This window comes from Lissotriton helveticus, chromosome 5_1 (genome assembly GCF_964261635.1).
Source record: "Lissotriton helveticus chromosome 5_1, aLisHel1.1, whole genome shotgun sequence".
NCBI lineage: Eukaryota > Metazoa > Chordata > Amphibia > Caudata > Salamandridae > Lissotriton > Lissotriton helveticus.
In genome coordinates this window covers 1,327,232,512-1,327,257,305 of record NC_136065.1, presented here as the reverse complement: position 1 = coordinate 1,327,257,305, position 24,794 = coordinate 1,327,232,512, and the positions used below count along the sequence as shown (strand labels likewise).

Sequence of the window (24,794 nt, the reverse complement as noted above, 5' to 3'; positions counted from 1 at the left end):
GCCACTAGAACAGAAAACCAAGTATGTCATACTGAAAAGCTGCAGAATGGATAGAATCAGTGGGAATTAAATGGAATGTAAACTGGCAGGCATGGAATGTCACAAAATCTACATTGTAATATGCTACAATCTAATCTTAAAGAATATTCTAAAATATCGTCTACTAGAAGTTAACCTGCTAAAGTATAATATGTTGAACAGTAACCTGCTGGGATTTAAAATGATGTAATGCAATAGTCTACAGTTATACCTACTTCAATTTTTACCGAAATCTGATAGAATGTAATCTGTTGGTGTTTGAATTTGCTGACATTTTATGACAGACTTTCAAGGAACAGAACCTGAGAAAACCTGATAAAATTTAAAGTGGTAACAATGTACAGTAATGATTTGGTTTATGCCCAAAAAATGCTATTAAACCAATGGAATGAGACATACAGAACCTGACTTTCATGAAATTTAAAACATATGTCAAGCACAAATTACCTAGAAGGTGCAGTTGCTTAAATGAAATGCAAGGAAATATGCTAGTTTTGGCAGACAAAGTATATGTAAGTATAGGCAATACACTGATCACGTTTATAGTAAGAATTTGCTACATTACCTTGGAATGTAGCACATCAGTATTCAATAAGTCTAATTCATGTTTATTGTACGTTACTTTTTGTAGGGCAATGAAGGATGTGGAAGTCATTTCAGTTTTATTAAGGGTTTAACACTTCCATGCTTACACTTTTGGCAGTAAATGACTTCCTTTATAAAACATATGAGAGTGTGAGAAGTACTTGTGGGAATACGTCATGTTTTCCTGATTTGTTTGTTGTAAGATAAGGCAGACCAGTTAAACAGAATTGTAAGCATCTCAGACTGGCTACAGGACTTTGAGAGAATTGCACGAGTGCATGAGCCACTTTAAGTATACTGATGACGCTACAAAGTCGGAACCGATATTTTAAAACCACTGCACTCAGCATAATTCTTCAATTTCTTAACCTCAACTGTAAGCAGTATGTTGGCTTCTTCTCACTCAATGCTCGAAAAAGGATTAACACAGAATGTACTCACAAGACCCGCAGGTTGGGCAGCTGCTGGCATATTTCCATGGGCAGGAAACAAATTCCAGTCTGTGTCAAGGTCCTGGAGAAGTTGATAGAGAAAAGAAAAGGAGTGGAACTTACTCAGGGTAAAATTTCAGCGAGTACCTACAGAGATGCCTTATTGGTATTTCAGGAGAGAACATGTATGAATTCAGCAGTTGCAGAGTAAACGAGAAGTCAATTGGATGAAGCAGGGGATCAAATATAGTACCTCACTCAATGAACCAAGGAGACATATGTTTCTATATTCGTTGTGCATCTGTGGCGGGCACATCAGAATTAATGGGACAAAAGTCAATTCAGTCTAGTTGTGGACAAGATCCTATTAAAATGATAGGGGGATGAATTGACGTATCAGATGCTCTGACATTGATTACACCACCAGCAGTGACATATTACAGTCTGAATTGAAAACTTAACAATGCAGCATTATGTTAGGCAGTGATTGATAAAAATAAAAATCAGATGCACTAATAAAACATTTGTACGGAGCGATTTGAATATCAGACAGAGACAGACCTTTGGAGTCACATGCTGCTAAAGAGATAGACGGGAAAAGGTCCAACGAATAAAAAGGCTGAAAAAGAGAGTGGTGGTAAGTTGCTGAAATAAACAATGGAGGTACTTACAGTATTTCAAGACTTGTTGTCCCTTTGAGGTCTGGGAACACCTTGATATCTGTAGCTCCATTCAATGACCTGCAGTTGGAAATTGACAAAATAAAATCTGTAATTTTTCTTTCTAAAAGGAATAGTAGGAAATAATAAGCTACACATAATAAAGCTGTTTAACATCACTTCTAACAAAATGAGCTTAGAACCACCAACAAAGCATCCATTGCTGATATTATTGAGAACAATACATTCAACATAGCACAACTGGATCTCCCTGAAATTGCCACAGTGGCGAGTACAGTTATCCTCTAAAGGCAACAATGCATACCCCACTTCAATTATATGTCAGTAAATGCACACTGTGTCTGATTATGAGTTTTGCATTTCTACTGCACTGCTACCCTTCCCCTCATCCCACAGTGAGCCCATTGTATATTAAACAGCGGCTGATATATTTAATTACCAAGGACATGCACTGTCTTCCCCCCAGCATGGGTTATGATATCACGACTGGATGACCGGACCCAGCTCTAGCTTAAGCTTTAGGAGAACTGGAGTAGGTACCCTGTCATGAAGGGCAAACTGGCATTCCACGAAGCCAAGATGCACTTGCCCTTCTGAGGAGGCCTACGCTGGCCTCACTAGTCTATGTTTGCTTGTTTTGCATCTGGAAGGGTCCTGGCTTGGCAGTTTGGGCTGGACTGCTCATAATGGAGCTGGACCAAGACTGATTTGCAAATGGCTGGGGTCTCTATAGGGTGGCACAATGGGTAACAAACAATAGACTGGAATGTGACATGACTGGCCGCCAGTGACTGAGATTAATTCAATCAATCCTTCCATTGTGTTTTGTTTTTTGTTGCAAACCTTCAATAAAGTCAGAAGAAACCCTCAGAAATTCTTTCTGATCTGTCACCTGACACATTGTTTTTCAAATATACAATTCTCTCGTTCTGCTGCCTGTCGTGTTGACCACTGTTTAGGAATGCCAGTCTTCATATAAAAGGACAATATTATCTGCTTCCGCAGGCCTACCAAGACACAGGGCTATCTCAAAAGGGTGGATCTATATTCAAATTAGTGCAGTCAACCATGTGCTGCTTGAATGCACAATACAAATTGAGTAAGGAAATGAAATAAATAAAGGACTTACAGAGTGTGAAGTTTTGGTAAGTACTGGAATGCAGACTGTCCAACAAATTGAATGGGATTATCATAAAAGTGTCTGCAAATAAAGTTTTATGAGAAAGTCAGAAACATTTTCATATGGGAGAAAGTCTGGTGCACACATGCACGGAGACACAAAGAACACACGCTCCAGATTGGACAGTCCATGACTTACACACATATAAGGGATAGACAACGAACAAAGGATGTTTCAAAAGGAGTGCATGATTCATCAACACCAATCCAAGAGATGCATGAAATCAAGGACGGGTATAGCCATAAAAGTATAGTGTAAATTGCCTCTGCACAGAACTTCAGCCCTCTGCAAGTGGTAGTATACTGTAAGACTCGTGCTGCAACCATATGGCCTGCAGAGGTTTCTTTGGAAGATTCCTTCTGCGCAGTGACACCAAAAGGACCTGCCCAGCCCCCAGGTGGATGCGGTACATACATGCCTGCGGATTCCTTCTGCAAAATGCAGTGTATAAGAGTGATACGATATTCTGAAATGGCAAATAATCACTTACTAATAAGATAGACATATTACCCCACAGAAGCAATTGTTGAATCACATCTACTGCTTGTAAATGTCCTTTCAAGCATGCATGTCAAGGCTGTGTTTCAGCACATTGCCCTTATGAAGGTCAATTTGTCTTTATCTTAAGTGGCTTGGGGCATTGAACTGATAGTTGGTTCTGATCTTACATTAGACTTAATGAACTGCTGGGTAGGATGAACAGCTGACATTTTGTTGCTTTATATGTCTACGAATGAAGACTGGCTCAGATTCGGTTAACGATGTATTCGTCTTAAAATGTTCCAAACGTGTGAATGAGTCCTCTATTTATTTCAGAAGCATTTAAGGTTGGCACTTCGAAATCCAGCTGGTATAGAAAGACGAGTGCACCATTTGTGATGACTGTGGCCAGTGCTAAACAGATGACGGCTGTTCTACTATGCTCGGTCTGTTAAAGCACCACCTCTGCATAGTCTTAGAATTGAGGGCCAAATTCATTGAGCTTTCATTATTAGCAAGATGATTTGCACCCATAGCATATTACATAGCCAATATACGCTTGATTCACAAAAGTGAAACAGTGTAAGATATGCCTGCTGCAATTTCCGCTGCATGTTTGCTTCTTGCACTGTGTGCAAGCTGTATATGCACAAGCCATATTCAGTCAATAAATGCGCAGGTCAGGTTCTGGAATAGTATCTTGTTTTCATGTGCAAAAAGGGAGTGACCTAACATCAAAAAGGTGCAAATTCCACATAGATTTTCAATGATGTTCAATAATACACCCCAAAGAAAATTTGCTGATGTACATCCTAATCAACATTTGCTCCTTTCCAAGCCCGATTATGTCAATGATTCCTCAGAGCAAATGTGTAGAAATGTTTATTTTTTCCATGCACTTAATTTTTGAGTAGCACTTTCTCCAGCGAGCACAATGGTGGAAGTAGGGATGTGCTAAACTCTTTTCCTGGCCTGCAGCCGTGACTGGTGGCAAACCACACATAATTTAAGTGATTCATTTTGGTATACTGGTTAGGTAACTTTTAGTATATTGATGAGTTAGTACTGGACTCTGTTTTAATTTCGGTTTTGTTTATCCTAGCCTGTTTTTAAACAGATTGTTGGTCATTAATATTCCAACCCTGATGATTTTACGTATTAAAATGCGTGTTTTAATAACTTGTATGTATTCTAGTGCTATTTTTGCACGTCTTGAATGCTTTTATGGCTGTTCACAGCCTAATAAAGATAGTTCTGGTTCTGATTTGATTCTGAGTGGTGTACAGTGATGTGCAAGCCCCACATCCGCAGTTTGTTACAGGTGCAATTTAGCATTTCTGTTAATCTTCAACAGGTGCACAATTTGCCTCGATAAAAGCGCAGTCTGCCCCTGCATCAATTGCTTTTTTGTTAATCTGGTCACATGCCTATAAGCAAGTGCATTCCCTTCATCTGCGTTAGTCTAGCATGCAGACTGCATCACTGCTTTTTTCAAAACTCGAGCTAAAATAAATGCCCAGTTTTCAAACCAGCCTGAACGCATGGCCCCCAGAGTGCATTTATTGTAACGGCCATTGCGCCGAAGGTTGGGTAAGTTGATTTGCACAGTTTTGCTTCCATTTTCTTACTCTGATAGTGAAACTGTACAATGTATTATAACCAACGAACAGCCGGCACTTCAATGTCTCACACAGTGTAAAGTTAAAAACAGCCCTCTTAGCTGAGTCCTGCATTAGTAACAGCCACCAACAATATGCATTCCTGAAAATGCCTCTGTTTGATGGTGTTTGCTTGGTTTTTGAGACCTACTGTCACTTCATTAGCCAGATGGCCCATTTAAAGGTTTGCGCTGAGATTTTTGTGCCCATCATAATGTGCATAAAATAGCTCTGTGAATAATTACTTTCTCTTGCAATGACCAGGGCTATCAACAGGTGCTCTCTGTGCCTACCTTGTGGTGGTTTCTGGTGGGAGGAACCAACACTCATTTTTGGGGACTGGGACTTATTTTAAATCACTGGACTTTGACTCAGAGCAAGAGAAAGAAAGGTATGAAAAGCAGAAAGAAAAGAGAGAAAACAAAGGAAGAAAGGAGGGGGGGGGGAAATAACTTGCAAAGAGTGAGATAGTGAGAAGTGACAGGAAGAAGACATTGAGCAGAATCAAACCTAGGCAACCTTGGCATTAGACACCCACATTGCCAGCAATTGGATCCTAACAAAAAGGTGACACCGCCTATTGGTGTTAGAGTTTAATAAAAATAAAGAAGCCCCTGAAAACAAATCCCCTTTATGTCGCATCTGATCTCACTTCAACTTCATGAGTTGCCCTGAAGGTGACATTATGTATTGGACTCAAACACGTGGCTGTCGCATGAAAGCCTGTACCGCAGATGAAATCAGAGCGCTAACAAGCTCTGGATCCGGGCAGCAAACCTAGAACAGCACGTACTGACACCCCCACCCCTCACTCCCCCCTCCCGCCACAAACAAGGCAGGAAGCCACCTTACATGGTCTGCAGCAAGGGACTCCCCAGAAACGCCTTCTCCGGGATGGCTTTGATGTTGTTATTATGGAACCCTCTGAAAGGAAAACAGAACATCATTTATTGCATTAGCTTCAAAAGTGATTTGCGAATTTGTGGTGTGAGCACGTTTCTTAGCCTCAGGCCCGTGACAGATTGACTTGAGGCTGAGGACGTTCGGGAAAAGACCCCGGTGCAGTTACTTAATGAAACCGGAGCTAAAACATCTTGTCCCCATTCCATAGGTATGTTGGTTCAATGGAAAGAAACTAAGACCACAGCTCCCAGAACTCATTAGTTTGTCAAATGAAAGTACTATTTGATAGGTTTTCCCAGATTAACAAAACTCAGGGGTAGTGTGCCAGGGGCTCTGTGCATGCAGTAGTGCATCATGCAATTTGTGTAAAGACTTATTTCCCAATCCGTAATTCGACATAGTGTTCAAGTGTGCACTATTGACAGTCAGCCTGGTGTGCAAATATACATTTATTTTCTCTTTTTCTTTGTAATTCACAGCGCAAATATTTTGACAGCTAAGAATTCCCCCTACTACCCTGAAAGGGGAATTGCTCAAGCCCTTTGGCGCAGTGCTTAGTGTGTGAAAAAAAAGAAGATGCACCAGGACTCTAGTCAGGAAGCCTCTGCAGCTTGCATCACCCATTGCCACTGCCAGCTAACCAGCACACTGCTACAAGTGTGACAATTCAGAACATTCAAGGCGCCAAAAGCAATAAAAAATAGGTTGGGCAGCAGGTATTGGTTGTTTTTAATGTATACTGAATTAACCCCTTCGATGCGGATGACAAAGCCAGCTCGTCATGGGCGTTACCTGCGCTACGCGGATGACGAGCTGGCTTTGTCACAAACCGCGCATTTTTGAAATTCCAGCGCACAGCGGGAAAACGCGGTAGCGGTTAATAAACAATTGCTGTTCTGCTCGTCTCTAAATTATACAAACCGAGCTACCAGGTGGCAGCGTCATATGTGCCTGTGTTAACAATTAAGTGCCAGTGCCAAGCACTGGAAACCATTGGTTGAAATTAAGCACTGCCTTGGTGGAGTGAAACTCCACAGTAACCAGGGTGGGAAAGGGTCCTATTGGAGTTTGCGAATACTTGCAAGTTTCTAACTTTGTGGTGGTCAATAGCTCACAGGGCACGCCACGTCTTGTCTGGAATTTACTGCTGTGTAATTCTACATACTCATGGCTTTGTGAATTGGGCCCATGGTGTCTGCCTCCATGGAGTGATCTGGAAACCCTAACCCAAAAGCTTCTCTGTCGAGCTGTTATCAGGTGGAGGTCTGAGAACAGAATTGTACTGCATGTGTGCCACCCAGCCTGCACAGCTAGAGGTGGAGTGGCCTTTTGAGTTATATTGCACCTAGAGTGTCATCCTGGACATTGTTTCCAAACAGGGGTTTTCACCTACAGATCATTGCTATCAGGTGTATAGGTATAATATGTTTAATGGAAACAAACCATATCCACAAAACTGAATTTATTGAGATGTTATACAAAAGTCTAGGGCTGAAAACAGTGTCTGTAATGATATAGAGCAGCAGTTCTTAACCTTTTCACTTCTGTGGACCCCCCACACTGGAGGCCGTGGTCCTTCACCTAATGAATTTTTATGATTAAAATATCTAAACAGTACACAAATTACAGAAACAAGTATACATTAATTACACAAATAATTAAATATTTTATTTAATTAACAAACAAAATGTATGCAAAAACTGAACATTTTATTTTAATCGGATTGTTGGAGTGTTTCAAAATGTGGTTTTAGTTCTAAAAGGTGAAGGAATCAGCTGGGCTCCGGCATATCATTTTGTGATTTTTCCTCCAAATCCATTCGCTCTTTTTATCGGTGTTTACTAGTGCTTCAAACGGGAGCACCAATCATCCATACTAGATCATTCTGTGGTACTTGTGCTTCTCCCACAAGATAAAACATTTTAACATTTTCAATGTAGCTTTTGTTTTCATGCATATTTCCTAAATCTGCTATTATTATTTAATTTCTAAACAGCCACAGACCCCCTAAGTAGGCATCATGGATCCTCTAGGAGTCCATAGACAACCGGTTAAGAATCACTGACAAAGAGTAATGTGACCTTCGTACCTGCAACCTAAAAATGCGACCCATAATTTGATAGGGAAAAGTAACATTAATCCACCATGACAAACAGCATATGCAGTGGCATTCATGCCTCCTTTGACAACAACCAACGTGCATCCAACCACCCTTCAGTGATAGAGCTCCTGAGCCATGAATATTACTGAGGGGAGGCATACAAGTCAACACTTATTTATATTTGTAATTATAAGATACTACAAGCATTCATTTTAGTATTAACAAAACCCTATAATTATCAGAAGACAATTTTAATAATTCCAGCATCTGATGTGCTAACTCTGTTATGTATCACACCAGAACGCTGACTAGATCATACCGTCCAGGTATTTTCTTTGTATTCCGGCACTTCTAGTCCTGGATTTATAGTGGGACAAACAGAGCTGATGTTACTAAAATGCAACGACAGAACCTGTAATGCCCTGTTACTTACCGGAAATCTTCATTACTCCTGGTCCCGTTGTCCTCGTCCCATTCCTGATCAAAGTGGAGATGACCACCTCTCCATGACAGAAAAAAAGAGCAGGAAAATGCTGGGATACCTAAACCCACCCCCTCCCACTGGGAGTTCATAAGCTGTACTATCCCAGCATTCAGCCTGAAATACCAAGCCACCAACCTGGCCGTCCAGGAGGGAGGGAGGGGTGTAATGAATGGGACAAGGACAACGGGACCAGGAGTAATGAAGATGACTGGTAAGTAATAGGGCATTACCTCCCGGACCTTCTAGTCCCCGTCCCATTCCTTAACAAAGTGGAGAATACCAAAGCAAACAACCCGGACTTCCGGACACCCACCAACACCAGGGACACCACACGGAAAGCGGCACCCAACCAAAGCAAAAGGGAGCCCACAAGAAAAAAGAAAAACACAGGCAGGAGGGAGCACACAACCAGCAACGTCCCCAACCAAGCCAACAGAGCCGAAACCTCAAAACGAGCAGGGGATGACCATGAACACCCCAACACTAGGAGCCCAATCAAGGAGCCGCCACCCAAGGGGCAGACAACCCACACCAGGAACCACCCCACCAGCCACAGAGGAGCAGAACCCAAGTAAGAACCAGTAACAGACCGCAAGACCAGCGACAAGGCCACCACAGAAGTAGTTCCAGAGCAAGGAGACAGAGCCCCAACAAGAGAGACACAAGAACCCCAGGTCATGCCAGAAGGAGGCCCAGCACTCAGAGCCAAGCCCCAAGGAAACCCCCAGAGAGGCCGAAACAACCCCCCCCCCCCCCAGAACAACCAGCAGAAGGGGGCCCAGAAGAAGCGGAAGCGCCCAAACTGCACTACCAAGTAAGGAAGGGCAACCGACCAGGGAGAAACAGCCAAGGGCGAAGCCCCCAGCACCAGGCACCACCAGGCAGTCGACCAACCAGGGACAAACCAGGCCAAACCCTGCCAAACGCCTGAGAGCAGACAAGAGCAGGCCTGCGCAGGGCGGCACGTCCGAAGGCCCAGAAACACCACCCGCAAAGACAGAGAGCGAACCTCCCAGGCAAGGGAGGAAAGCTGCCCACCGCCTAACGAAACCCACAACGACCGCACCAAAAAGCAGAGGGGATCGAAGAAGAAACCGAAGAAGGCCCACCAAAGCAAGAGACCAAGGAACGACATGACCAACACAGGACCAACCCCAACACACCAGAGGATGTATTTAAACTATATCAAAAAAAATATTGGAATCTGGGCAAAATAGATATACAATTCCCACTCCAGTTTCTGCAACAATAGGGAACGCGTAGGCTTTCAGAGGGGTTACATTTACAATGAAACAATATACATGAGCATTAAACAATTTAATAGTTAATTATCAATTAAAAAAAGGTTATTTATGTATTAATTAACTTCCTACACTGTACCCCTACAAACCTACTCCCCACAGGTAGAATATAAGTAAAATAGGTAAGTATAACACAATCTACATAATTGATAATCAATTAATTAATTAAAAATATAACTATTAATAATTATTTGTGAAATGTTACTTAATTATCGTTGCACCCTATACCCCATAAAAACCTAGCAGCCCACAACTAAAATATAACTAAACATAACATAATGTACATAATTATCAATTAAATGATAAATAATAAATACATAATTATTAATTATTACTTATCTTCCCATTCTGTAGCCCTACAACTCAATAGCCCACTCCTACAATATAAAATTTACATAATTTGCTTAAATAATAATCAATTAAATAATTAACAATACATAATAAATTGTTAATGAATTATAACTTAATTACCTTCCCACCACATACCCATACAAACCCAGCAGCCCACACCTAAAACATAACTAAAAAATGTAATTATTGCACAATTTGCTTAATTAATAATCAATTAAATTAATAATAATAAATTGCTAACTAATTGTTGATTCCTTATTACTTAATTAACTTCCCACCCTATAGCCCTATAAACCTAGCAACCTGCTACAACACTAAATTGCTATTAGCAAGTAAATAAAAAAGTATCACTCACTTAAATTTGCAAATACATACACTAATATGAACTAAAACACATTAAGATAATTAATAAATGAAATTATTTACAACTATATTAGTGAAAATGATATTGACAACACCGATATTACTTACCTGAAAAATACGATGTTCTTGACAAAGATATTATTCCATCACAATATTTTTGTATATTAATATTTTTTACTGATATTTCTGTCTTCTGATATTTACAATTTGCTATTTTGTCCAAATACCACAAGGGCTAGTCATAATAAAGCCCACATGTTCAGCCAGGCTCATTTAAAGGCGTGTGGGTGCCTTTATTTATGGCTGAAAAAGGGGTACAAAAGAGCTGCCTGAGAACCCTACAGTTTAAGGGAGGTGTATGGCGACTTATGTGTACATTTCCTCGTCTTTCTCTTACCTTACGTTCATTTTAAGCTGGTTTTGTCACCACACTGCCTTCCACAATCACAGGAGGCATGTGGGAAAGAATATAGTATATCCAAATTCAGGCCCCATCGCGGGTGTATAGCGAGTCACAATATTTAGTTTCATTAGGTCTCTGTGCCTAGAACACAAGCTTTCCAGTATCTCTGTCTTCTTGCGGCTTGTGATGTTAAGTCTCTCTTACATCCTCGGATCTATTGTTTTTAGTTGTCTCTTGGATATAGAGGCAGTTTTTGGAGGGGTCTCTTACTTCTCTGTTTATAGGAGTACCCATCTTCTGTTCTGTCCTAAAAGCTCAAGTGTTCTACTGTACTTCTTCTTTCCACCGAACACATCTTATGACGTCATGTTAACCCCAGGACACGAATTCTAAGACTCACATCAGTAGCTGGTGTAGCATCCCGCTACAATAACCACAGACACCATGGATTGCTATCACTGGAGCTTTATTGTTACACATCCATCCTCGTCCCTAACCCTGCTCTAACTGCCCCTGGTTCCTGTTCTCCGGCTCCTCCTGTTCCTGCTCCTCCCTCTGACTCCACCCCCCAACCACTAGACTACATCCCACAATACTACATCTCCCCCTTTCTTAACAAAATGAGCTTAATGTCCTCAGTGTTCGTAGTTCTTCAATCCACCACACGGGTCGACGGACAGCCTGTTCTTCAAGCCTCAGTAGTGTTGAATCCGCGGTGGGCTTGACTTTGGTCAATCTTCCTGTTGTCTTAGTCGGGGCATTCTTGATCATGTTGCGTGTGAACTGTCTGCTCTCACATTCCGCAGTCAGCATGTCTCCTTCCAGTGGTGTAGCTACTGTTAGTTCAGATGCTCGATCTCTTTCATGAGTGAATAATGTTCTGGTCCTCTTCCGAGTACCCGCATCTGCTTTTATTTCCGTTTGTCTTGCCCGGTTGAGGGCAACACTGTCCTCCAATTCAGGGTCATGTATATCAGACAGTATGGTGCTATCTGATGAGACTGTCTTGGCTTGATTCGATAACTCATTCACAGCCTCGGGTCGTCTGGCGGACTCGTGAGCTGTCTGGGCATAGGCATGTTTCTCTCTTACTTGATGATCTCTCTCTACTGACACGCCCGGATCTTCTTGCGGCATGACTGGCTGGTCCCTTCCCGTCCGGTGACCAAGGTCCACTGTCTCTGTTTTCCCTTTGTGGGTCCTTTGAGTCAGCCTCGCGGACCCCTTCAGGGGTGACGGTGTCTGATCTGTGTCTAGATATACTTGTGACTGACATGACAGATTGTCTTGTGGCATGACTGAGTATTCAGAGTCCTTAGTGTGTGACGTGTTGCTCTTGACGTGAGGGGTGTCCTTCGGTTCCATGGTGCGTTTGGGTGGTTGACGCCATGACTGTTGTCGGGACCATGACTCGGTCGACTCACGGGATTGAACAGATGAGCACTCTAGGTCAGAGAAGTCTCTCGTCGACTTCCAGGATCGGACAGACGTGCTCTCTGAACCAGAGGAGTTCCTGGTCATGGACGTGCTTTCTGGGTCAGAGAAGTCTTTTGTCGACCTCCAGGATCGAACGAACGCGCTCTCTGAATCAGAGGAGTTCCTGGCCATACTCCTTTTGAAGCGTCCCTTGGAGGGTGTATCGGGTAGCGGATGTCTGAAATGAGTGAGCCGTGACACGTTGTCTGGTGACTCAGGGTTGTCTTTAAGGCGATTCTCCGGGCGCCTTCGTCGACTTGTCTTTGGCACTGTTTCATTTGAGAAGTTGCTCAACAACCACGTGCTTGTTCTTTGTGTCTGCTCTTGAGATTTTCCATCTTTGCCTAGCTCACATGTTAACGACGTCTTTTCAGTTTCTTCATTGTCCCCGGTGTCATTGATGCGCTGGTCTTTTCCAGTTCGTTGTTGGGGAGAGTCAGTTCGTCTTATGCGACTTATTTCTTCTTCCCACTTGTTTGATGCTCGGATACCCATGATGTGGGTGTGATGTGTTCTCCTGCTGGATGATGTTCCCTCAGACTCGTCTTCACAACTTGACGCAGAGTGTTCTTGCGCTAACTTCCAGTTGTGACCATTTTGAGCTCTCCTTCTATAGTTTGTCTTCCTTACTCCCTTGTTGTGTAAGTTGTCATCTTGTTCAGGGGTGCGATCTGTCCCACCTGACACTCCTCCTTTGTCAGCCTTTGAATGACACCTTGAGGGTGAAGAACTCCTTGAGGTTGTCCTCTGACTGCTTGACTCGGAGTATTCCTTGTCACTATGTCTCTCCCGTTGGCCAGACTTTGAATGACACCTTGGGGGTGAAGAACTCTTTGAGGTTGTCCTTCGACTGATTGACTCAGAGTACTCCTTGTCACTGTGTCTCTCTCGTTGTCTTTCTATTGGTCTGCCTTCCCTCTCTCTCTTTTTTGGTTTGTTTGTTTTCCGAGTTACATCTGTCCAGGCACCTTGAGAAGTTGCCTTCAGATTCGGGTCTTTTGATCTGTCTCTTGCCTTGGCGTGCATTCCCATTTCAGCCTTCCTGATGATTTCTTCTAGCGACCACTGTCCTTGCAAGATCTTGAGTTTTGTGTCTGGGTTTACGCAGCCTTCAATTATCCGGAGTCGAACTGCGTCCTCATTCGTAAAGGTGTTGAAGTGGCAGCCTTGTACCAGGGTTTGCAGCCGAGTGATGAAAGTTGGCAGTGGTTCACCTGGTTCCTGTCGAGCTGTGTTGAAAGCGATGCGCTCTTGATCTACTTACGCTTGTGCGGAGAGACGGGCACATAGCTGTTCTTGGAGTCTTTTATAGATTTCAGTGTCTTTTTTGGAAAATGTTTCGATTGGGCATCGGCCCTCTGGACCCACCAAATGGAGGAGCAGCATTAGACATTTCCTCTCTCTCTGTTCACCATTGGCGTCCAGGAAGTCACCCAATGTCGCCAGCCATCGGTTCTGTTCAAGACATAGACTCCAGGTATCATGCTGCATTCCTGGGGGTGGTGCTCTGATGCAAGGGTTGCATCGTTGTGCTACTTCTTCCCTCGCCATGAGAAGAGAATTCTGATGGACCATATTTGCAGGGCGCGGGCTGTTCACTCGTCTTCGCGTCTCCGTAGTTGATCTCCTTTAGTCGAAACTTGTGGTCTGATCATGTGTTGGGACGTTGGTAATGTTGGCGATCATCACGGTCTGTGCCAGTGAATCCCGTGGAGTTTGTGCGTTCCAAAGTGTCCACTTGTTGTAGTTATCTGACTCCTGCATGCATCAGCGCTCGTTTCTTTTCTGCATTTGCATTGGCCAGTGTTTGTTGCATTACCTTTGTAGGTGTTCGTGCTGGTTTGTTGTTTCTCACCAACGTTTGTTTGTTCGCTTTTCAAAGGCTTGCTTGTATCTTTTCGCCACTGCTGATTGGTTTCTTAGCCAATGTTTGTTTGGCCTTCGCTAATGCCGGTTTTCTTCCTTGGCTACGATTTGTCCAATGTTTGTTGATCTGTATGTGTCAATGCTTGTGTCTCTTTGCATGTATCAAAGTTTGTTTACTCTTAGTCAGTACTTGTCTTTGCATGCACCAGTGTTTGTACGCTCTTGCATTTGCCAATGCTTGTTGTATAATTTCTTTTCTTGTCTTTACCAGTGCTTGTTTCTTCCTTTTTTCATTTGACAATGTTTGTTCTTGTATTTACCAGTGCTGGTTTGTTTTGTGTTTGTCACTGCTTGATTTGCACTTACTAGTGCTTGTTCTCGGGCTCTGTGGCACTTGCCAATGTTTATTTGTACTTTCAGGTCTTCTGCCTGACCTCAAAATGGCCGCCGATGATCCCTCGCAGGGGATTGGACACCGCTGCCTGACTTCAAAATGGCCGCGCGGGAATCTCGTTTTCGACGAGATTTCGGCCGTTTCTCTTTGTTTCTTCACCGGAATCACCGTATTTCGCAGCGCTTCCACTCACCGCTTGCCGGTCGCAGCCAGGATCCACTGCCAGAGTCAATGCTTCAGGTGAGGCAGCTTTCCTTGACTTCTGCCGCCGGGGTGGGCTCCCGGTGAGCACTTCTGGGCACTTCAGACGGGATGCTCCTACCTCTGCACACAGGGCTCCCGATTGTATTTGTTTTGGCGCTCGGCAGCGCTCTTCTCCAGGCGATGTCCACGCCTTATTCCACAGGACCCCACACACTCGGGCAGCACGGTAGGGTCGGGGTTGGGCTCCCGATCCCTCACTTTTAAAGTTCCCGCTCTCCTTCACCCACACCGTGCCAAACCTCACGCATCGGGCGTGAGGTTTTCCGACCTCGAATTTCTCTCGAGCTTCGCTTTCAGTGTTCTCAGCAGCGCTTGCTGTCGGCACGTTGAGGACGCCTTCCACAACTCTGGGGCACTTCTTTTACCTCTCTGGGCACTCCACAGGGTCGGAGTGGGCTCCCGATTCCTGAACACGGGCTCTTCACCCAGGGCACACACTTCCAGCGCGAGGCGCTTTTTGGCGCGAAGGGGTCTCTTCTTCTTCGAGCGTTTTGACGCTCAGTGCCTCGTCTCCCTCTTGGATCCCTCTCAACTGTTGGGGAACAGGTTCACCTGCTGCTGGCTTCTCGTCTCGGGCAGCAACTTCGTTTCTCTGGGGCAGCGTCTTCTTCTCCTCGAGGCTGCCAGGGACAGGGCTCTCTTGTGGGGTTCTGTGGGCTGGGTTCAGGCCCATCCCATCCTCGTCGCCAGTTGTAGCATCCCGCTACAATAACCACAGACACCATGGATTTCTATCACTGGAGCTTTATTGTTACACATCCATCCTCGTCCTTAACCCTGCTCTAACTGCCCCTGGTTCCTGTTCTCCGGCTCCTCCTGTTCCTGCTCCTCCCTCTGACTCCACCCCCCAACCACTAGACTACATCCCACAATACTACAGCTGGTGTGATTTGTTCCATTATGTCTGCTACCCGCTGGCTCGTGTTTTGAAGACGCACTGATTTCCCAAGGGTTGTGCTCTCAAGTGTCTTTGTTCTTCTCAAGTCTTGCTCTGCCAGGGCTGCCTCATTCTCTGAGACTCATTTTTCCTCATCCCGTTGCTAATTTAAAGACCTGTATGCTTAGCTTTCTCCAGTTCCCATGGTGACTATTACTCAACATCATTATTATTCCTAAACCTCTTCTCATGGGTGTAAGGCAGAATCCTGAGTATCCGTTGCTGCAGGATGTTTCTACAGGGAACCGGTGGCTAGTTATCAGACATTCTCTGTTTGACTTGGCTTTACAATCTGCCTCTGTCTCCTGCGCTGCCAGTTAGAAGTCTGCAGAAAAACATAGAGTGGAGTTCGCAGGCCTGGACTGTTATCTCGTCTCCTCTCTGTTCTCCTGCCTCATTTCGATGCCACATGAATGTGCTTTTCCCGACAAAGGAGTTGCTGCCAGTTCCACCATCCAAGGAGAAATGCCAGTGGAGGGGCCACCCTGCACCAATAACACCAGCATCCGTTCTATGGAGAACCTCAATGTCGGCCATGGGGGTCACAGAACCCAGTCATCGCATCCGGCCATCGTGCCGCCCTCTGTCCCGAGAACATTCCCTCACAAGACCCGCATTAGCGCTGCCCAGGATCGTCGAATCTGGCTCCCGGGTTGCCGCACATCCTCTGACATTCATTAGGTTCTACGTACCACTCCCTAACAGTGAGTGGAGTGGCCCCGCTCATCCGGAAATCACACACTTCGTGTATTAGCTCACAACGTCCCGCCGTATTGTTTCGGCAATTGAGGCTTCCTACCTTTAGGCATAGTATTTATGTCCTGATGATGATCCGCATATCTATTAAGCGGATTGAAACGCTGTCGACACTCTGGAAACACCTTATACAGAGTGTGTACTAAAAGTGTAAAGGTGTTGTGGTTACCTCTTGTTGTACTGTGACATCGTCTAATTCTCAGTACAACGAACCTTAAGCTTTTGCCTAAAAGCCCCCTCTTCCCTTTTGTTTGTATGTAATTATGTGATAAGTAGGGCACAGGCTTGTGCCCCACCTGTGTATTACTGTAAAATAACTCCATAATTGCTTATAAGTACATATCAGACCTCTGTCCGGCTTGTTTTTGAACAGCAGTTAGTTGATTGCTGCTACGGGGGACCTACAGTAACACCTATGCTCCTGCATACCTCATGACAGCAGTGGGTGGAGGGCTCATTCGTTTTTAAAAAAGCGATTGCATTATTTTTTAAATATTGCCTTGAACACCCTTAATGACTGAATTTACTTGCTCTGGTGCCCCTGTCCACCGCAGCCTTGTGGCTGATTGATGTGGAGGGCTGAAAGAGGAGCGAGCACCGGAATACTCACTTCCGGTAGCGCGCACTGACCCGCCATTTTGATCGGCGGTCTAGTTGTTCGCGCTACTTAAACTGCACTGAATCGTGTCCACACTATTTGAACAGCAGTTAGTTGATTGCTGCTACGGGGGACAAACAGTAACACCTATGCTCCTGCACACCTCATGACAGCAGTGGGTGGAGGGCTCATTCGTTTTTAAAAAAGCTATCTCATTGTTTTTTAAATATTGCTTTGAACACCTACCTGACTGAATTTACTTGCTCTGGTGCCCCGGTTCACCGCAGTCTTGTGGCTGATTGATGTGGAGGGCTGAAAGAGGAGCGAGCACCAGAATACTCACTTACGGTAGCGCGCACTGACCCGCCATTTTGGTCGGCGGTCTAGTTGTTCGCACTACTTAAACTGCACTGAATCATGTCCACAAGTTTGAACAGCAGTTAGTTGATTGCTGTTACGGGGGACAAACGGTAACACCTATGCTCCTGCACACCTCATGACAGCAGTGGGTGGAGGGCTCATTCGTTTTTAAAAAAGCTATCGCATTGTTTTTTAAATATTGCCTTGAACACCTACCTGACTGAATTTACTTGCTCTGGTGCCCCGGTCCACCGCAGCCTTGTGGCTGATTGATGTGGAGGGCTGAAAGAGGAGCGAGCACCGGAATACTCACTTCTGGTAGCGCGCCCTGACCCGCCATTTTGGTCGGCGGTCTAGTTGTTCGTGCTACTTAAACTGCACTGAATCGTGTCCACTCTGTTTGAACAGTAGTTAGTTGATTGCTGCTACAGGGGACAAACGGTAACACCTATGCTCCTGCACACCTCATGACAGCAGTGGGTGGAGGGCTCATTCGTTTTAAAAAAGCTATCGCATTGTTTTTTAAATATTGCCTTGGACACCTACCTGACTGAATTTACTTGCTCTGGTGCCCCGGTCCACCGCAGCCATGTGGCTGATTGATGTGGAGGGCTGAAAGAAGAGCGAGCACAATACTCACTTCCGGTAGCGCGCACTGACCCACCATTTTGGTCGGTGGTCTAGTTGTTCTACGTCCCCTGACACCTATTTTAGGCGGGTATGGAGCGCCAGCGCAGCGGGCGTACCAAAGGCAAGCCCATCTGCGCCAGTACGTCACCTCTCGCCAGAAGTGCTGGCCAATGTACACTAGAAAGACGCACCTACTCGAGAGAAGATCTGTTAAGTTTGCTCCCGTCATCCTACTTGTGTACAAGCCCCTCACTTTACCCTTTGAGTGGCCCTATCAGTTGCCCGTGTGGCATGTTTTCACTTCATAAACCATTGTCCCTGCACATCCCCCTCGTCATACCTCCCCAAAGTCGGCTCAAAATTCTGCAGCTGAATGTTAGACCTTTAGTCAAGCACCACGCTGAAATCCACGACCTCATTAGAGATGAAAGCCCAGACACATTCTTTTTGACTGAGACATGGCTCAATGAAGATGTGGTAGCCGAGCCTAATTTGGCTCTCCCCCCTAACTACTCTATCTATACGATCAACCTAGAAACCAGGGGAGGCAGCATCGCTGTTATCACCAAATCCTGCTATTCCTGTCTCTTCTATAAGATGGTTATAGAGGGATGCGAAAGTGCTCGCTTTTCCATCTCTGTGAATCGCCATCTTACCCTTTATGGGTTACTGATCTATAGGCCTCCAGGACAGGCAACTGACTTTAGAAACGCTCTTTTGGAGACAGTAGGCTCACTTGCTATGGGAACTGCCAACTTTAGCATCTTTGGCGATTTAAATCTCCATTTTGACCTCGCCCAGGACCAGACTATCAGCAGATTGCTGGCTGATCTAGCGGCACTACAACTTCATCAATTGGTCACTAGCCCCACTCACGTAGGAGGCCACCTGTTAGATCCCATATTTACGAATATAGAGACTGCCACAGTAACGGCCCCGATCCAGATGGCTTGGTCTGATCATTCGATGGTCGAATTGACCCTCCCTATATCAGATCAACTACACAAGAACACCCAGCAGGCGGTAAATAAACGTCCCTGGTGAAAACTTAGACTCGAGGACTTTCACCATCTCCTTAGAGAAGATCCTCTGGGTCCTTTCTATAATGTTGAGGCAGATTATGATAGGTTCTGTGCTTGGATCACCAAGGCACTCGATTCCCTAATCCCGGCAACCTGGATAAAAGGACGCACCCAGAATTCCAGCCCCTGGTACAACGATACCCTGATACTATTGAGGAAAGCATGTAAAAGAAAGGAAAGGGATTGGAGGAAAGACTATACTCCGGAAAAAAAGGAGTACTTGGCCGAATCAAAGGCATATCATAGAGCTATCTGTAAAACACGAGCAGCTTATTATGCCAATGAGATTAGACTCAGCCCCAACCCTGCCAAATTTATATTCAAAGTACTTAAAGACCTTAGTGCCAAGAAAGCCCCGATACCAATAACCACTTCAATGTGAAGAGCTAGCCTCCTACTTCTTGGAGAAAGTAAGAGCAATCTATCGGTCCTTCCCTCCCGTAATTACTTCCTGCACACATACTTCTTCCAGACCCAGGCCGGTCTCATGCCTTAAAATCATTCCAGAGATTTCCTCTGAAGAACTTATTAAACTGCTCATAAAAATCAAATCTGGCTGCCCTGCCGATCCACTTAAGCCGGCTCAGATCAGAGAATCCTTCTTGCTCTGTCTGCTGCCTTTGTGCCAGCTGATCAATGCCTCCTTCTCTTCTGCCATTGTGCCTGCTAAGTGGAAACAGGCCTGGGTTTCCCCTATCCTTAAGAAGCCCACCTTGGACTCAAAGAAGCCCGAGAATTATAGACCTATCTCTCCTCCCCTGGGTGTCAAAGGCGGCCGAAGCACATGTTAATAGCATACTTACCAACCACCTGCTCTCTAACAATATTCTAGATGTAACTCAACATGGCTTCCGCGCTGGCCATAGCACAGAGACTGCTCTTCTTGCTATGGTGGAACATCTGCGAACCATTCTGGACGCCGGTCAAACGGCGGCGCTGATTCTACTAGATCTCAGTGCCGCCTTTGACACGGTCTCACATGAGGTTCTGCTCAGCCGCCTGGAGGAGATAGGGATCTCAGATCTGGCCCTTGAATGGTTCAGATCCTTTCTGACAGGAAGATCTTTTCGTGTGTCTACTCCTCCATTCCTATCCCAAGCATATCCGATTGAACAGGGTGTACCCCAGGGCTCGGCATTAAGCCCCACTTTGTTCAATCTTTATGTTCAGCCGCTGGCTGCTGTCGCCAGAAAATGGGACCTCACCATGGTCTCATATGCGGATGATACGCAGCTGGTGGTTGCTCTTTCGGATGGCCCGAGCTTGAACGTCTCCAAATTTAAAAATGGACTTGCTGCCGTGGCAGATTGGATGACGTCAAATTGTTTGCAGTTGAATGCAAACAAAACTGAAGTTTCGATAGTCGGTAAGAACACTGAGCTATGGGGCGACCAGTGGTGGCCTACTGCTTTAGGTAAGGTTCCAGAACCTAGGAATGAAGTTAAAAACCTGGGGGTGTGGATAGACTCCTCTCTTAGTTTTCGCTGCCACACAAAAAAAAACGCCGCCACCTGTTTCGGCATTTTACGAGGCATTAAACCTATCCTAAAAAATTTTGACGCATCCACTCGGCAGCTGATAATTCAGTTTGCCATCCTCTCTCGTCTGGATTATGCTAGCTCTCTGCTTCTGGGGGCTAATCAAGCCGAGACCACCCAGATGCAACGTATTCAAAATGCAGCTGCCAGGGCCCTAGTTGGCCTCCCACGGTTCTTTTCTGCTGCCAACACCATCCGGAGGCTCCACTGGCTCCCTATGTCACAAAGGATTCAGTTTAAGGCGCCCTGTCTGTCCTTTAAAATCCTGAAATTGGCCATGCCTAAAATGCTTGAGAACCTGCTGACCCCATACATCCCCTCGCGTGCATTGCGCTCTACCGGGCAGCATTTGATCACGGTGCCTCGGATAAAATGTTGCAGAGGGGGAGGTCGTTCCTTTCGCTATTTGGCAGCTAAACTGTGGAATTCATCCAACCCACATACGTGAACTAGACGACCTGCTGACCTTCAGGAAGGCAGTTAAGACCCATCTCTTTCCCTTAAAATAATAAAATCTCGTTGAGCAAGCCTTACTGAACCTTCTGTAGTAAGCTTTTCTTTTCGCTGCTGTAGGCGCCGGGACGCCCCTTCGCTGGGGCAGCTGAGCGCTATATAAGTAGTTATAACATAACATAACATATGTCAAAAAAAATATAGTTACGACTGAGTCTATATTTATTGTTCACAAATCCCTTCCCTCCAAGGGACCACTGTTGTTTAAAAGCCACGGGGGTCCAGTACAAACCCTCCAGAAATGTCTCCCATGAACTGGGAACAAACTTCTTTCCTGGGGAGGGGAGGCAGCTTTGTGGGTCCTTCCTAGGAAAAAACATAAGTGACGCTAACACAAGAGGAGCGGAATTGTTTTCCTGCTTAACTTTAGATCCTTGGCTCAAGTCCCGATGGCTGCATGTGGTCTGATTGAATCCAAAACCATTGCAATCATCACCCTATTCTTGAGGTATCACAGTTGAATGGTTTGGTGATTCAATCATTGTCATCTTCTAACCCATTACTAAGACACATGCCTGTACACTTTGTGATTCCCATTGTGTGCCAACCATGAGGTACCAATTAATTTCTAGATGCCAACTAGTACCCTGAAAATTAAGTGCACTATTTTAAAACTTCCATTGGTTCTTTGTGTTGTATCCCATAACCCACATTGTCCCCACTACTAGCACCCGAACCTTGAAACCTGGTTTACCGGACACTTCGGAATTTGCCTGCTGTCGTATTCAACATTGCTGACAAGTCACATCCCCTTTTAAGGCTTGGAATCCAGTCTACTCTCGGGTGGGAGGTATTTTTGCGTAATCGCTGTAGTATTTATTGAAAGCAGCCAGTGATGCAATACCTCTTGAATCGCCCCTACATCCAGTGGCAAGGATGGCAAAGGTAGTGAGAGAGCACAAATCTGAAAAATGTATAAGTGCACCATATTTACAAGCACGTAGTTAGTTTAAATATACTTTGCACAAGAGTGTCTTATACCCAGTAGTGAAATGTATAGAGTGTTTAAGTAGGGTAACAATAACCATAGCAATGTGAAGACTAATATAGAAATGTTAGATTGAATATGGAAACCTCACGTTCTCATGTTAAGTGATCATGTAAGAGAAAAATAGAGTCTTGCAAACCAGTTGAAATGTGTAGGCCTCATGGCAATTCACAGTAAATCTAAACATGCTGCTAAAATAATGTGAGGGTGGGTTGACATTGTTCATCTAAAGGTATTATTGAATTTAGTACTGAAATATATGTTTTATAGATGTGAGGCATTATAGAAACGTGTGTTAGTTAAGAATACTGTTTAAATCAAGTTAAATGTTTTCAGAGTGCAGGGACCCACTTCATGTAAATCAAGTAGGCCCGAACAGATAATGTTGTTTCTTTGATCTGCAATGTGCTCGTTAGAGAAGAAGTCGAGAGGCGCCAAGTACTGTGCTTTACATATGTTTTATGACCTATAGATATGGTGGAGCCTGGAATTTGAGGCCCACTGTAGGACGGCCTGTATGCAGGTGCGAGGGGTCTTAATCCGTTGAAATGAATGGGGCTTTGTTCAGTGGCGCTTGGCGCAGGCCTGTAGGAGTTTTCAGGAATTTCAGGGGGTACCGGCGCGCTGGAGAAGAAGCCTGGGAACCAAGGTCAACTTTAACGAGGGTCTTGAAGAGTACCATCATGGAGTTTGCCGCTCAAAACTGCACCACGTGAGGGGCGTCCCAAGGGGCGTTTCTGTCGGAAATGTGATTTTGTATTAGGGAAAGCGACCCGAGAGGAGAGCAGATGATTTTGGAAGCCCAAGAGAGCGGTGGGGTAGGCAGATAGGCTGATCACAAGAGACCGATTTACAGAAGAGACAAAGAGAAGTGCGTGATCTTCTTAGGAAGTCACCACGGCTGACACCTTTTGGGGTAAAGATCTTGTTAAGTAGGGATGTCACTTAGTCTAGTGTAGGGACAGACTAACCTGAATTTTCTTTTCTGTAATGACTCTTAAGTTGCAACTTGTATCCATTCTTGCAACTCTGATGATTTTCGAACTTGTACTTATTATTCTGTTTTGTAGACTCAGACTATTCAAAGAATTTATGTTTATAGTGATACCAGTATACCTTTTAAACCTTATCTTGAGAAGTTTGTATCTTCAGTTATCTTTGGTTTTATATTAAATCTTTAAACTTTATCACTGGTCAGTGGTTATTTAGAGTGGTGTAAGTTCTTAATTGACTAACCTAGTAGTAGATTATCTTTTACTCAATGACAGGTACCACGGATTCAGTCGACATGATTTGGGATCTGGTAAAGTAAATAGAGACCAGAAACCCCGCGTTAACAGTTGGTAGCAGTTTAGGATGGTTATCTTCTTGAGGAAGGTAATCTAGAGAGGTTAGTTTACCCCAAGGCCCCTAGACATCGAGAGACGAGCAGCGGAAGAATCGTGCGCCGAAGGTGCAGACGGGGCGAGAAAAGCAGCAGTATTGGAGGAGAGTGAGTATAACAAGGGTCATGCGTGAACAGATTGCGGTGTTTTGTGTTGTATTTGTAGTGTAATGTCTTGCGGAGTTGAATGCCTGTAGAGTGATTGTGAGAAGGTTGTGAGCGCGCGCAACCTGGTGAACTGGTTACCTGGTAAACGGGTGAACTGGTAAATCTTAAGTTCAGGCCAGAGCTTAAGTGGTTTTGGGTGTATCGAACATCCAGGGTAGTTGTCGACCATAGTACGGAAGTCATGAGGTACCATTGACCGCCGTGGGACCGAGATAGGGGGAGTGTAAGAGTGAGCGTATGAGTAACGGACGCTGGTCGGAAGTTACTGTGTGTGAGTAACCTATCAGAGAAGGCGATTGTCTGGAAATAAACGGAAAGACATTTCGTCAAGTTAAGGGGACAACTACAGAAAGACTGTGGGCGTACAGTCAAGAAAGGTGATCGCTTGGACAGAAGTAATCATTTTTCAGAGTAGGAATGGGATGCACGCATGACCGAGGAGACGAGCTGAAAAAGGAGGGGAACTGCTGCGAAGGGGTGGCGAGTGAAGAGCCGCGACGCAATAGGACGGTTGGTGTGACGTCGGCAAGAGCCGCGACGCGATTGGGCGGCTGGCGCGATGTCAGTGAGAAGTCGCGATCGGATAGGCCAGTTAGCGAGAACAGCGCAGTGATTGGTAGATTGTCATCAGGAAGTAAACAAACGCGGAGAAAAGAGAAATCATGAAGTGCTTTAAGTGTTTGAAAGGGATTTTTAAAAGAAAAAGAAGTGAACATTATTACGGGGAAGAGGCACCGCCGGAGGGTACACCAGCTCATTATATGGCAGCGAATGTGGGGCTGCATACAATATTATGGATTGGGGCTTGGAATAAGCTTACGGAAGGAAATGAGGAAATGCAGTTCCCGAAGTACGGGACGTTTAAGCTAGAGGTGTTACAT

The 24,794-nt window shown here is 44.8% G+C and overlaps 1 protein-coding gene across 1 annotated transcript in view; it reads right to left on the bottom strand.

The window, feature by feature from the left end:
• Positions 1 to 24,794, bottom strand: part of LGR6 (leucine rich repeat containing G protein-coupled receptor 6) — a 528,574-nt gene that overhangs the window by 66,343 nt on the left and 437,437 nt on the right. The window contains exons 8-11 of the mRNA XM_078644169.1: positions 5,906 to 5,977; positions 2,865 to 2,936; positions 1,727 to 1,795; positions 1,066 to 1,137 (exon numbers count right to left, since the gene is read on the bottom strand). Of these exons, the coding sequence (XP_078500295.1) occupies positions 1,066 to 1,137; positions 1,727 to 1,795; positions 2,865 to 2,936; positions 5,906 to 5,977 (285 nt within the window). The remainder of the gene's footprint in view (positions 1 to 1,065; positions 1,138 to 1,726; positions 1,796 to 2,864; positions 2,937 to 5,905; positions 5,978 to 24,794) is intronic.